Here is a 12,149-nt window from a genome sequence, read left to right on the forward strand (position 1 = left end):
AAGAGCAAGACCCGCAGCTACATCGGCAGCCCTCGGTGGTGGCTCCTTTCCGATGTCGTCGTCATCATCGTCATTTTCAGGAATGCAGTCATGGGGCCGAACCATCTGCACGATTTCGCTGTCCGTTAGTGGACCGCATGTTTCGACGTTGCTGTCCACCGCGACATACTCGTCAAAACGGACGTCACGGAGAGCGGCGCGAAAGCTACCGTCGTCGAGCTCATTTGTTTGCACTTCCACTGGCGCACAAGGAGAAGCATCCCCCGAGTTTTCCATGAAACCACAGGCCCGGAAACAATTGGCGATGGTTTCTTCTTTCACGCGGGTCCAAGCTCGCGCTAGCATGTTGATGGCACTAAGCAAACTCACCTCGTATTGCGACGAGTTGTCCATGCACAAAAGCATGCGCTCGACGAGATGCTGCCTATACAATACCTTCACATTTTTTATTATGCCTTGGTCCATGGGCTGCAACACGGACGTCGTGTTTGCAGGCAGGTACACAAGACGGATGGCACTCAAGGCAGGTACGTTCATGTGGGCACTACATTGGTCCACAAGGAACAACACCTTACGCCTTGATTGCGCGAACTTGCGGTCGAGTTTGGTGATCCAGTCCTTAAATATATCGGATGTCATCCACGTCTTTCTGTTCGAGGCATAATCCACAGGAAGCGTCTTCACGCCTTTAAAGCACCTAGGCTTGGCAGCCTTCCCGATCACAAGCAGGCGACACCGTTCTGTGCCAGTCATGTTCGCCGCGACTAGCACTGACACACTCTCTTTGCTTCTTTTGCCTCCAGAACAGTCGTCGTCTTTAAATGTCAGGGTCTTGTCCGGTAGCAGCCGACAAAATGCGCAGTTTCATCTGCATTAAAAATGTCTGCCGGCTGGTATTCTTCGAGGTACTCGCGAAGCTTGCCCGCTTTCCATGTCAGGCACGTTTCCTCATCGACTGACGCCTTCTCCCCACACACGCTTTTAAAAATCAAGTCGTGGCGATGTTTGAAACGCGTAAGCCACCCATCCGAAGCAGCGAAGTCGTTGATGCCCAACATTTCAGCAAGCGATGACGCTTTTGCCATGATGACTTCACCACTGAGAGGAAGTTTGTTGTTTCGTGCCTCTCTGATCCAAATCAGCAGTGCTTCCTCCAACTCGGGGTAGGCGCCGGTGCGCATCCGCTTCCGCGATGTCTTGAATTTTTCACTTTCAAACGCATCCAATATTGAGCGCTTATTCTTTATGAAAGTCGACAGCGTGTTAGGCTTAATGCCGTACTTTCTTGCAATGTCTTGTTTGGCGGTGCCTCCCTGGTCAACTTCCTTCAAGACTTCGACTTTCGTCGCTAGGTCTAGCGTTCGGTAAGGGCCAGGAGTTGCCATTATCAAACGTACGTCACCACCACAACACTCAAAATCAGAAGCGCGGAAACACATGTGGAATCAACCCAGCGCGCGGGTGACGCGGTGACACATTCGAGTCTCGACAAAAGTCAACTAAAGAGTCAGTCGATGCCACCGATGCGATTCGCCAGCGTTAGAAAGATTGCCGCTTCAAGATCTGTGGCGCTGCGGACAGTAGTGATGGCGAAGACACCAGCGTGGTCCGGCAGATGTTTTGGCATGTGAAAAGTTCCCCATTTAATTGTAAAATTACGGTCGCGACGAGACTGTCGATTGAAAAAACTTCTAATTAACCAATATTATGGGTTTTTAACTTCGAATTATCGAGCATTTTTTTCTATACGATTGCATGCAAAACTGATGGGACCACTTGCTCATTTCTAATTAACCAAAACTTTCAATTAACCGACTTCGAATTACCGGGAGTCGACTGTATATACACACCAGTCTACAACAGACTGAAAACATACTTTAGGGCAATCTGCGTTAGAGCGAACTCTAGCCCTAGCCGTTAGCTATCCAAGATATCGTTTCAGTACCAAAACATTCTTACAGTATTGCCGTGTAGCCACGTTGACTCTGTGCCCTCCCCGTGTCCACGGTTGGTCGATTTTGACACTGATGTACTTTTCAAGTTCCTACCGTAGTCGTGGTCCGTTTCCACCGAACAAGCCGCTCGACTTCATTGCCGGTGTCCCGGTCCTTGTCGTCATCCCCGGCTCAGTTAGGTTACACCTAACTCGTCAATGGCATCTTGATTTTGGTCGTATCCATTTTGGCTCAAAACGAAAGAGCTGTAGTCCACCCAGAAACTGCTGGGACAGGTTTCGGCAAGTCCAGACAGCTTCACTCGAGTATTGCGAGGTCACTTCCGGGCCCTCTTCGCCAACAACCTCAGAACCGGGCGGCTCTACTGCTTCCGTCGCAGTAGAGACAATGGCCTTGCTGATCTTTGCAGTTTGAAGCCCCTACGCACAGGGAGGAATAGTATTGGCGTAGCAAAGTGTATGCTTGTGATAAAATTAGTTTACAGTTCCGGCACCCGGGGGCGTCGATGTTGCAATGAAATAAATGCGGCTCACTTGACGAGTTAGTCAGTGTGAAACCCGTCGATGTACGTGTGTGTGATTCGGTCCAACGACGGGCATGGCCCCGCACTATCAGGTTATTTTACAAGTGGTGACAAGAGTGGGACCCGAACCCACGCGGGCACGAGTGACGACAAGGTCGACTGACGATTTGAACGGGCACGTCACAATCACACGTCATCATGCCTGTTGTCGGGAAGCTGGATTCGTTCGACCTGAGTACATCGGAGTTGGCGGAATACCGTTAATGAGCTGAGCTGTACATCATTGCGAGCGACATCCCAAGCGACAGGCAGACAGCTGTATTTTTGACATGCTGCGGTCCAGAGGCTTATTCTCTGCTACAAGACCTCCTAGCACCAAGCAGAACTGACCGAAATTTTTACCACACTTGGCAGGCACTACGCCCCTCTTGTATCAGAAGTAGTGGCAAGTTTCAAGCAAGTTTTTCTCAAGGCATCGAAAAGAGTGGGAGACCGCAAATGACTACATTGCCTCGGTGAAGAAATTCGCCGAATACTGCAACTTTGCAACGTTTTAAGAACGCATGTTGCGCGACCAGATAGTCAGCGGAATCAATGACGTAACCATGCAAACACGGCTGCGGGAAACGACGTGCTTAACCTTTGAAACTGGGAAGAACACTGTCATAGCTATAGAGGGTGTAGCTTTTGTTGTAGGGGAGCTCATTCTACATGTCGCTGTAGGCACGGCAGCACGATCTGTCACAACTGCCATAAAAAGGGCACCTTGCAAGAGTTTGCAGAGTTCGGCCGCGCAGCAGAAATTTCCACCAGAGCCAGTCTAGTCGCAACCGTTCTAATGGCGTGAACAACCTGGATGACCTGCCTGCCTCTGCTGAAGAGCCCGAAGTTTTCGACTTGTGGACGCTTCACACAGCTAGTTCGGAGCCAATGCGCATAGCGGTTGAAGTTAACGGCGTAACGCTCGATATGGAGTTGGACATTGGCGCTAGTTTGTCGACCATTGATGAAGGCAAGTTCGCCGAGCTTTTTCCGTCAGTGCCGCTAGAGCTAAGCAAGTGTACAGCTCAGTTTTTTCGGCGACATGAAACTTGTCCAGGAAAAGCTGGAAGCAATGGTCAAGCTTGGCGACAAGGAGCGCCAGCTACCACTATTTGTAATGAAAGGGGCTTGTCCTACGCTGTTTGGACGAAGCTGGATGAAGGCTTTGAAGCTAGGCATCACTCAGAAGAAGGGAGTCAACGTCGTGAAGTCTACGGAAGACGTGGTAAGCCAATATCACGAAATTTTTTTCGGAGCAGCTTGGTACGTTTCACGGCGTTGCGGCTTCTATATCCATACAAAAGGGTGCGAAGCCACGTTTTGTCAAGGCACGTCCGATACCATTTGCTTTGCGTGATCGGGTTTTTGAAGAACTACGGAGGATGGAACAGGAAGGCGTTATGAAACCTGTGAAAACTCAGTGGGCCGCGCCCATCGTTTCTTTATTAAAGCGCAACGGCCAGGTTTGGGTCTGTGGCGACTTTAAGACTATTATAAACACGGTAACAGTCGTCAAGTCCTACCCTATCCCTAGGATTGATGAACTTTTTGTGCTACTTACAGGGGGCCAGAAAGAAGTTCACAAAGCTTGACTTGCAAGACAGGTCCCACTCGATGAGGAGTGCCAAGAGCTAGTCACCATTAACACTCCGAAGGGGTTATACCGATTCACAAGGCTGCCATTCAGAGTTTCATCAGCTGCCGCTATATTTCAGTGAGAGATGGAAAATATTTTGCACGACCAGTGTACTTTGACGATATGCTGATCACAGGAACCAGTGACAAACAGCATTGGGAAATTATGGGCCGAGTGTTGGACCGCCTGGAAACCGTGGGATTGAGACTGAAGTTATCCAAATGCGAATTCTTTAAATCAGAAGTCCAGTACTATCGGTTCCCTAGTAGTGTCCTGGGAAGTCGCTGGAGCGCTGGCTCTGTTTGCTGTAACAGATCAGCAGCGCTCAGAGGCATTCGTTGTAAGTGCGATTTTCTGCCATTGAAATGTACTAGTTCATGGCCGCACAGGTATCGTTCGTTTTAAGCGAAAGTGCATTTTAAGTGGAGCTGTTATATGTGAGCTCGACTGTAGTCTGAAAGATTGAACAGTTTGAAAAAATGGCTAGGACATGAAAAGTCCTAAAAAAAGCCTAAAAAAATCACAGTAGTGCCTTGCTGTGCTCGGCTGTTACATGCAACATAGACCTCAACCTACTTGGCGGCAGAAAAAGAGCAAGGGCTCACTGCTTTCAGGAAACCTATTCATTCCTAACTAGAGCCAGTTTTCTAGATACTGCCATGTGTGGGACGATTGCCAAAGGAGCATTGGCAGTAGTCTGCGACCACCGAAGCCGTGTTGCCTCTGGTGTACCAGTCCGCCCTTCGCAAGATAACGAGCTGGCCATTGCACTTGCAATGTGTGAAGGCCTGCATGCAAGCAAGCCAGGGACGATACTTGCGAACTCCCAGCATGCCTGCAGGGCAGAATGGATGCTGCACATGTCTTTGCACAAATGGCAGGCGAAGATAAAGAGCAGGACACTCACCTGCACGCTAACCGTGCAGCTGATACACAACCATTACATTGACGGCAGTGCACCCAGAGCCAGGTAGCCTCCAGTGTGCTGCAACACTGAATCGCCGTACAGCCCACATATTAAGGTATCCAAGTGTCAAGAAAATACCATTGTAACAAGCGGATTAAGCGTAATAACGATGATCAAAATATTCTGTTTGTATGCAGTGCAACTGTGTACTTGCTTCACGCGTATTCTCGAGAGCGTCTAGGTGCAGCACGTAGCTCAAATCCGACAAGTTGAAAGTTTGGAAAATCTGTCGGCAAATGTAGCCTTGCCAAAGGCAGGCTTCTTGCGTTTTGGCTTGTAGTGTTGGTAATGTTGGCTAAAAGTCAGTTATATTCACTTTCAATGATGTATAGGAAAATTTTAAACTTGCTGTGTTTTGTTTTCATCATTCTTCTTGCGTTGTGCTAATCTGGGTGCAGTCGTCACTTTGAACGACGAGTGAGTGACCTCGCTCGATGTTGGCTTTGATGTAATGCTTATTTTCTCGTTGACAGGCTCTGGCCATGGGCCTCATCCAGTCGTACATGCGTGGTCGTTCTGATGACAGTGAGCTGCGAACACCTAGCCCCATCACAACACATGTCCCCATCAGCAGTACGCCAAAGTAAGTGCCCCATCATCAAGCCATGCATTAATTCGCTAAGCTAATTTTTTTTGCTTTTACATATGCCTTGCCTAGTAAAAAAATACACATACATAATATTGACGTTGTTATGGTGCCTCAGATATGCGCAATAATTGCTTTTTAATTGTCAATCGCACAAGTATGAACGCTGAACCTTGAGCAATATTTTTGGGCGTCGGGTGGGGTCGACCGTTTGGAGTATCGTTTGGTCGCTTTTGTGCCGTTTAGGGTACCGCTAAGGGTGGACAGACAGACAAATGTACAGATAGACAGACCAAAATTTTTTGCGTCGAAGGTCCCCAAAAAAAGACTATCGTCTTTAAAAACACTTTTCTACCAATTTTGCGATTTCTGAACTTTGAGTGCTTTCAAGTAAAGAATGGCGCTCTTCGGACTCACTGTATTAATTTCTCCTAAAGAACAATTTAAAAACTTGAGTCTATTTTATTTTTCTTACCTCTAAGAAACCATTAAAATGGAAAACCTTATTAAATATTCGCCTTTAGGAGTTGAAGGCAATAGCGACATCCCGTTCCTAGTGCGTACTTCAAACACTTAGTGATGAAGAAGTGCATGAAACCTTTTCAAATTTGCTATGCACCCACTGCGTGGTCTTAAAGGAATAGGCGCATTAGCCTGTGTGCCTTCTGTAGTGGGGCACTGGCTTTCGACTGCGGAGCCATTATGATAGTCGTATATTCTGATGCCCGTTGGCAATGGAAGCTTGTACCACACATCATTACTGCAATATTTCATGTTGCATAGTGGAGCACATACACAGGATGCGTGTGCTTGTGAAGCATGAAAGCTACTTTCACTGCATTTCCAAGCAGAGGGAGTTCTTTTTCACTGTTTTCACAAGCAGAGGCATGGCCATGTGGTAAAACATCATCTGCTCGCCACGCAAATGATCTGGATTGGATCCCCACTCCAAGCCAAATAACCCTGGTTCTGTCCCCACTCTGCCCCAGGAATTTATCGTTTATTTTATTTCCATCGTTCTCGATTTTCCGGTCATGCATAAGATAATGATTTTTCACTCACAACCAACGACACCAATGCATGCATCGAAATTTCTGGGTAACGAGCTCTTTAACTCTCTCGTTACCACGTGAGAATGGTTGTTTTTTTATATGTCTCGGGAAGAATGTTTTGCCAGTTTGAAAAGTACTCCAGCATGCATTGTAGCATACCAAACTTGATTGATATGTAGGGTTTAACATCCCAAAACCACCATATGATTATGAAAGACGCCGTAGTAAAAGACTCCAGAAATTTCGACCATCTGGGGTTCTTTAACGTGCAGCCAAATCTGAGCACACGGGCCTACGACGTTTCCGCCTCCATCGGAACTGCAGCCACCGCAGCCGGGAACCGATCTCGTGACCTGCAAGTCAGCAGCCGAGTACCTTAGCCACTAGACCACCGCGGCGGGGCAGCATTCGAAACTTTGCAGAATGAAACGCTCTTTATTATATGTTGTAGAGCAACAAAAATATTTTAAAATAAATAAAAATGTGAGAATTGTGTAAATTTTTGGCTGTTGGTTGGTAAACAGTGCAGTTAAAAACACTATATATGCAAAAATATTCAAAACAGGGAAAATTCAGAATGTACATTTTGTCATTTTGTAGATGAATGACCCAGGAACAGTATAAAAAAAAATAAGGAATGTTGTACTAAATGTTCCTGTTCACATAAACAAAGAAAATCAGAACGGAGGTGCTGCTTCATTGCTGATGCCATGCAGTGAAGCATTGCATGGTTTTTCGTGAGACACAAGTGTGCTCGTACACTCTTCTCGGTAAATTTTCATTGCCTTGTGATAAGAGTGTCCAGGTCACGACCTTCTATACAAACTTCTGACCTGCTCACGGGCGGGCTCTCTTGTGGCAATGCATGGACCTGAAAATCGATGTGTAGGGACCAAAAGTGCCACCAGATGCCGCCAGAACTTACCCACATAGCAGACGATGGACCATCGTTTACATTGAGCGCGCGGCGAAGTCCCCGTGCAATGGTGTGCGCGTTCGTGTGTGTGTGTGTGTGTATGTGTGTGTGTGTGTGCGCGCGTTTGTGTTTCTGCTTTTAACGCGTGCGCTGACTAATTCACAAGGTTTAATATCTCGAGGCAACACGCTGCTCATAATGAGCTCAAGAGTTGAGTGGAATTGATGTTGATCAGCCGAATTTCCGTCAGACGGCCAACGGACGGTCGGGAACACGTAGGCCGCAAAAACAAATATACTAAAAATGAAATAGGGAATGCAACCGTTACATTTCCAACTTTGCTTCGCGAAGCCTCGAATCAGCTGTGGAAAAGTAATTCAGTGGTTGACAACACATTTTGAAACGGGAGTTTCCACAGGGCACTCTGCCCTGCTGGACCCACGCTGTCGCCTGTCTTCAGTACCTACTCATTGCCGCTGCAAGAACTTCTGTTTCAAGACACACTATTCCCACGTTGTCTAGATGTGAAGGGTGTGGGAGCAGCGATAACTGTAGCCGTCAGGGTCAAGCAAACTTAAGGCGACGTAAACGCGCGGCCTTTGCACATGTCAAAGTTTTAGCAACGTAGCGGCTTGCTGCTACGAGAGCCCGCGCAACAGTATTTTCAAAACGTCCACCATATAAATTTAGTCATCGCGGTTACAGTCAGTTGAAACGTTGATGCGCCTGCAATAAAAATTACCATGTATCGGAGGGGCCACCACGCTTTCTCATGACTGCTGATACGCCGTCTTGAGAATATGCTTCATATAAAAGCATTACGAGACAAACCCAACTTAATCAGTTGCTCTCCTTATCATTTTATGTATTCCGACCATCCACTTTGCAATATCACTTCCTTGTTTCACGAAATTTTATATGTGCCAACAATTTTACAGTTTGCAAAACTATGTTAACCTACACAGCAAAACCTACTATGCATGCACAGTTTCTGATCAAAAGCTGCATTTCCAAATTTCTTGGTTGACATCATGCACATAATGCATCCTGAAGGCCTGTTTGGCAATAATTTCGAATAATGAAATTTCAATGCTGTTTACACATTCACCCAGGCAATTTACGAGACAAGTCCTATATATATTTCACTACTACACAAGTTCATAAATTCCATGCTTGGTGCTGAAGATACAAAAGTGGATTCCTTGGAAGCAATTGCCGGTACCTGTGCGAGCTTTCCCACTGCAAGAAGCAGAATTAAGAAGCAATTAAGGAGCAAGTTCACAATTTAAATGAGTTAATTTCACTCAGCATACACCAAAACACCTGCATTTGGCAGGCACATTCCAGTTAACATTTCCAACATTGAATGTGCAGTCAATATCAGTGATGGAATGAACATTCTGATTTTCGTGGCAGGAAAAAGGTTGTTCTGAAGTGGAAATTGGTGTGAGGGGGGCAGATGGCAAAATATCTTATGCAACTCCTCGAGTTTAAAGCATCATTTAAAGGGGTGGCGACACCAACCTTTGTGGCTATATATAACAAGCCTGTCGTGGGTTTTCTATGTATGCAAGGACAGTCTACACGAAGGGTCGGACGCAACAAATGCTCAAAATATAGTTTAATTCACTTCCAAAGTGTACCCAAATGCTCATTCTCCCAATCACCCTCACTAGCGCGACCGACACTGACGTCGTTCTCTAGGAAGGGCCGGCCGGCTGGCTGGCTGGCTGGCTGGCTGGCTGCAACGACAGTTGCCCTTTCTAGAAAGTGCCTGCTAGACTTGCAGTAAGGAACGCAGCAGTATACCATCGCAAAAAATGGTATTATACTGCTGCCGTCCCTTGACGATGTTGCCGATTATGTATAGCAACTGATTACACGCAACAGATTCACAAAGGAGCACTTATCGCACGTAGCAAACGTCACTCTGTGTTGGCGGTGACTGGGAGCGTACGGAGAATGAAGTGGCTGCTAACACGATGGGGGCAACGTTTCTAGACTGCACCTTGTTGTAGAAACGTGGGATGCGGGTTAGTGGTGGCGCGCCACGGCGTGCTGTGGCCGTTTCGTGAACCAAAAAAACTAAACAAGCAAAAGCAAATCTGGCGACAGGGAGAGCGAAGCCATGAGCAGGTCGGAAGTTTATATAGCAGGTCGTGGTCCAGGTATTCCAATATAGGATACCCGTGATGTGAATAATTCCTCTATAGATGAGATCTAGCATCGCCTCTTTCCATGAGCCACCCCACTTCGTATAGGTTGGCGTTCACATATATGCATTCAAGCATATTCCTTTGCATCTTTGAGCATATCGTGTAAAATAAAGAAAATACTGCACGCAGTTCTAAAACATTTTGCACTGCTCCGCAGTCGGGGCCAAGATGTGCTCCGGGGGCCTTCTTGTCATTAGGACAAGCTCTACAGCCAGTGCCACCACACCACGCCCTAGCGAAGTGTGGGCCACGCACGTAACCTGAGTAACCATAAGATTATGCACAAAGGTCAGAAGCTACACGCACTTGCGGCAGAGCAGATAACTTGAGGATGTAAACAAAATAAACCCATGAACGGCTGCAGATGTCTCAGGCTGACGCAAAACATTGTCGCCATAAGACATGAAGCTGAGGCGCTGTCATCCACGAAATCTCAGCTCCTTCTCACACTCAATTCGCTTCAAACAGCGCATGTGTTTTGCAGCGCTGGTGCGTACCGATGCGCGCGAGACGACGTCATAGGAGCGACTAGTGACACTAGATGCGACCCTGTGTCTGATATAACGGCGCAAGCATAACCAAAGTGGCTGGAAACTGGCTTTGAGAGCCACCTGCACACTTTATACATGCGGCAGACTTTGGGAAATATTTTTTTGTAGAATTAACTTTCCCTGTTTTCTAGCAACAGCTCTCTATTGATTAGCTGGCATGAGTTTTCGACAATTATTACTGCTCAACTTGGTCAAAATTGCAAAGCTAACACGTCAATTTGATATTTGGCTTGCAAAGTTTCTTTTGATTACAGAACTTCGATGTTACTGTAGCATAATCATGAGGGGCATGCATTTCTGTCAAGTTCACCAACCTAGTGCATTTTCCCATCTACACATGCACATTGGTTCGCACAAAAATCTGTAAGAAATCGCTATGAAGCCCAAGTCGGCAAAAAAATTTTGAAGTTGAGTTACCGAACTACTAGAAAGGCTGGGTGCACGAGAAAGAAATTTAACATGCCAAAATCGATGACTGAGAAGTGCCGATCACCGTTGATCGATTTGAATAGGCGTGGTAATGAAAGAGTTAACACTATCGCGTTAATACTTGTATTTCAGGAGTTTATTGCTACAAGCACCTTAAACCAAAAATAATGAAACTCAATACACATGAACTTTCACAGTTTTGCTTTCGTGGCTTTATCGCACTTTGTTTTACCTCATGCGGTGAAACAGAAAGCACTGAATTTAGCAAATGATTTCAGAAAGAGAATTTTTAATGTTTTTTAATTGTTCTGATTAAAGTTGTGGACTACATCTACGGTTCTGCTTAAAAAAACGCATCTTTTTAGTTGCTAGTAAGTTGTACGCATTACAGGTGACCAAACCTGCCTTGCGGCCATGCCATTTTTTATTTGCTGAAAATCAGATAAAAGTTCTTCAAAATAATTGCATGCAATATAGTATGAAAACAGCAGCTTCTCTACAACAAATGCGCAGCTAGGTTAGCAAGGTTTGTCTTGTGAGCAGCTGCTCGACTAATTCTCGGGAGTGGCTGCACGATGCTGTCGGCACACAAATTACCTGAGTGCCGCTTTGATGAGCTCCGCTTGGGTGTAGGACGAAGGATTGCATCAAGTGCTGGAACCATGTTATACAAGATTTTGCAGTAGGCGCCTGCAGCACGCTGATGTTTTTTTTCCCTGCTGATTGACAACTGGATAGAACATGCGATTTAGGCCGTAGTAGAAATGAAAAGAGCACTAAATATAGTGACAAATTTCAGCATTATTCTCGCGTTGAAACTAGGATTTATATATTTTTTTAAATGATGCTTAAAATTATCAGAACCGTCTTGTTGCACAGCCTAGTGGAAGAGCCTCGGAGCTGGATTATGGAATATGTAGTTGATCACTTTGCTGAACGTAGTCTGATGCTGTCATGCGTGCCAGCCCTCTAAATTCGACTGTGTATTATTCAGCCGCGCTGAATTCTGTGCTGCTTACGACGTAAAAGGAGTAGCATGGTGAAAAGCGGTGTTGCCGCCGGGGCCACCGGTGAAGCAAGTCGAGCCATGTGAAGCCATGTGAAGTGCTCAGTAAATTACAACACTCAAACACGATTCACCCGTACTCTGACTGTTTGCAGCATACGGCTTCATATCCCAGAACTCCGATTACAAATGTCTTGCAGCGTTTTACACTTTATTATTCTGCGATCAAACTCACTGACAAGTAAAACTTCTTTGCACTAAAAAAAAAGA

The 12,149-nt window shown here is 46.2% G+C and overlaps 1 protein-coding gene across 11 annotated transcripts in view; it reads left to right on the plus strand.

The window, feature by feature from the left end:
* The window catches only part of LOC119171618 (CLIP-associating protein 1-B), a 274,680-nt gene that overhangs the window by 229,142 nt on the left and 33,389 nt on the right, over positions 1–12,149 (plus strand). For all 11 annotated transcript variants that reach the window (XM_037422393.2, XM_037422396.2, XM_075892178.1 and 8 more), the window contains one exon: positions 5,597–5,706. In XM_037422393.2, the coding sequence (XP_037278290.2) occupies positions 5,597–5,706 (110 nt within the window). The remainder of the gene's footprint in view (positions 1–5,596; positions 5,707–12,149) is intronic.

Source organism: Rhipicephalus microplus, chromosome 4, assembly GCF_043290135.1.
Source record: "Rhipicephalus microplus isolate Deutch F79 chromosome 4, USDA_Rmic, whole genome shotgun sequence".
Taxonomy (NCBI): Eukaryota; Metazoa; Arthropoda; class Arachnida; order Ixodida; family Ixodidae; genus Rhipicephalus; species Rhipicephalus microplus.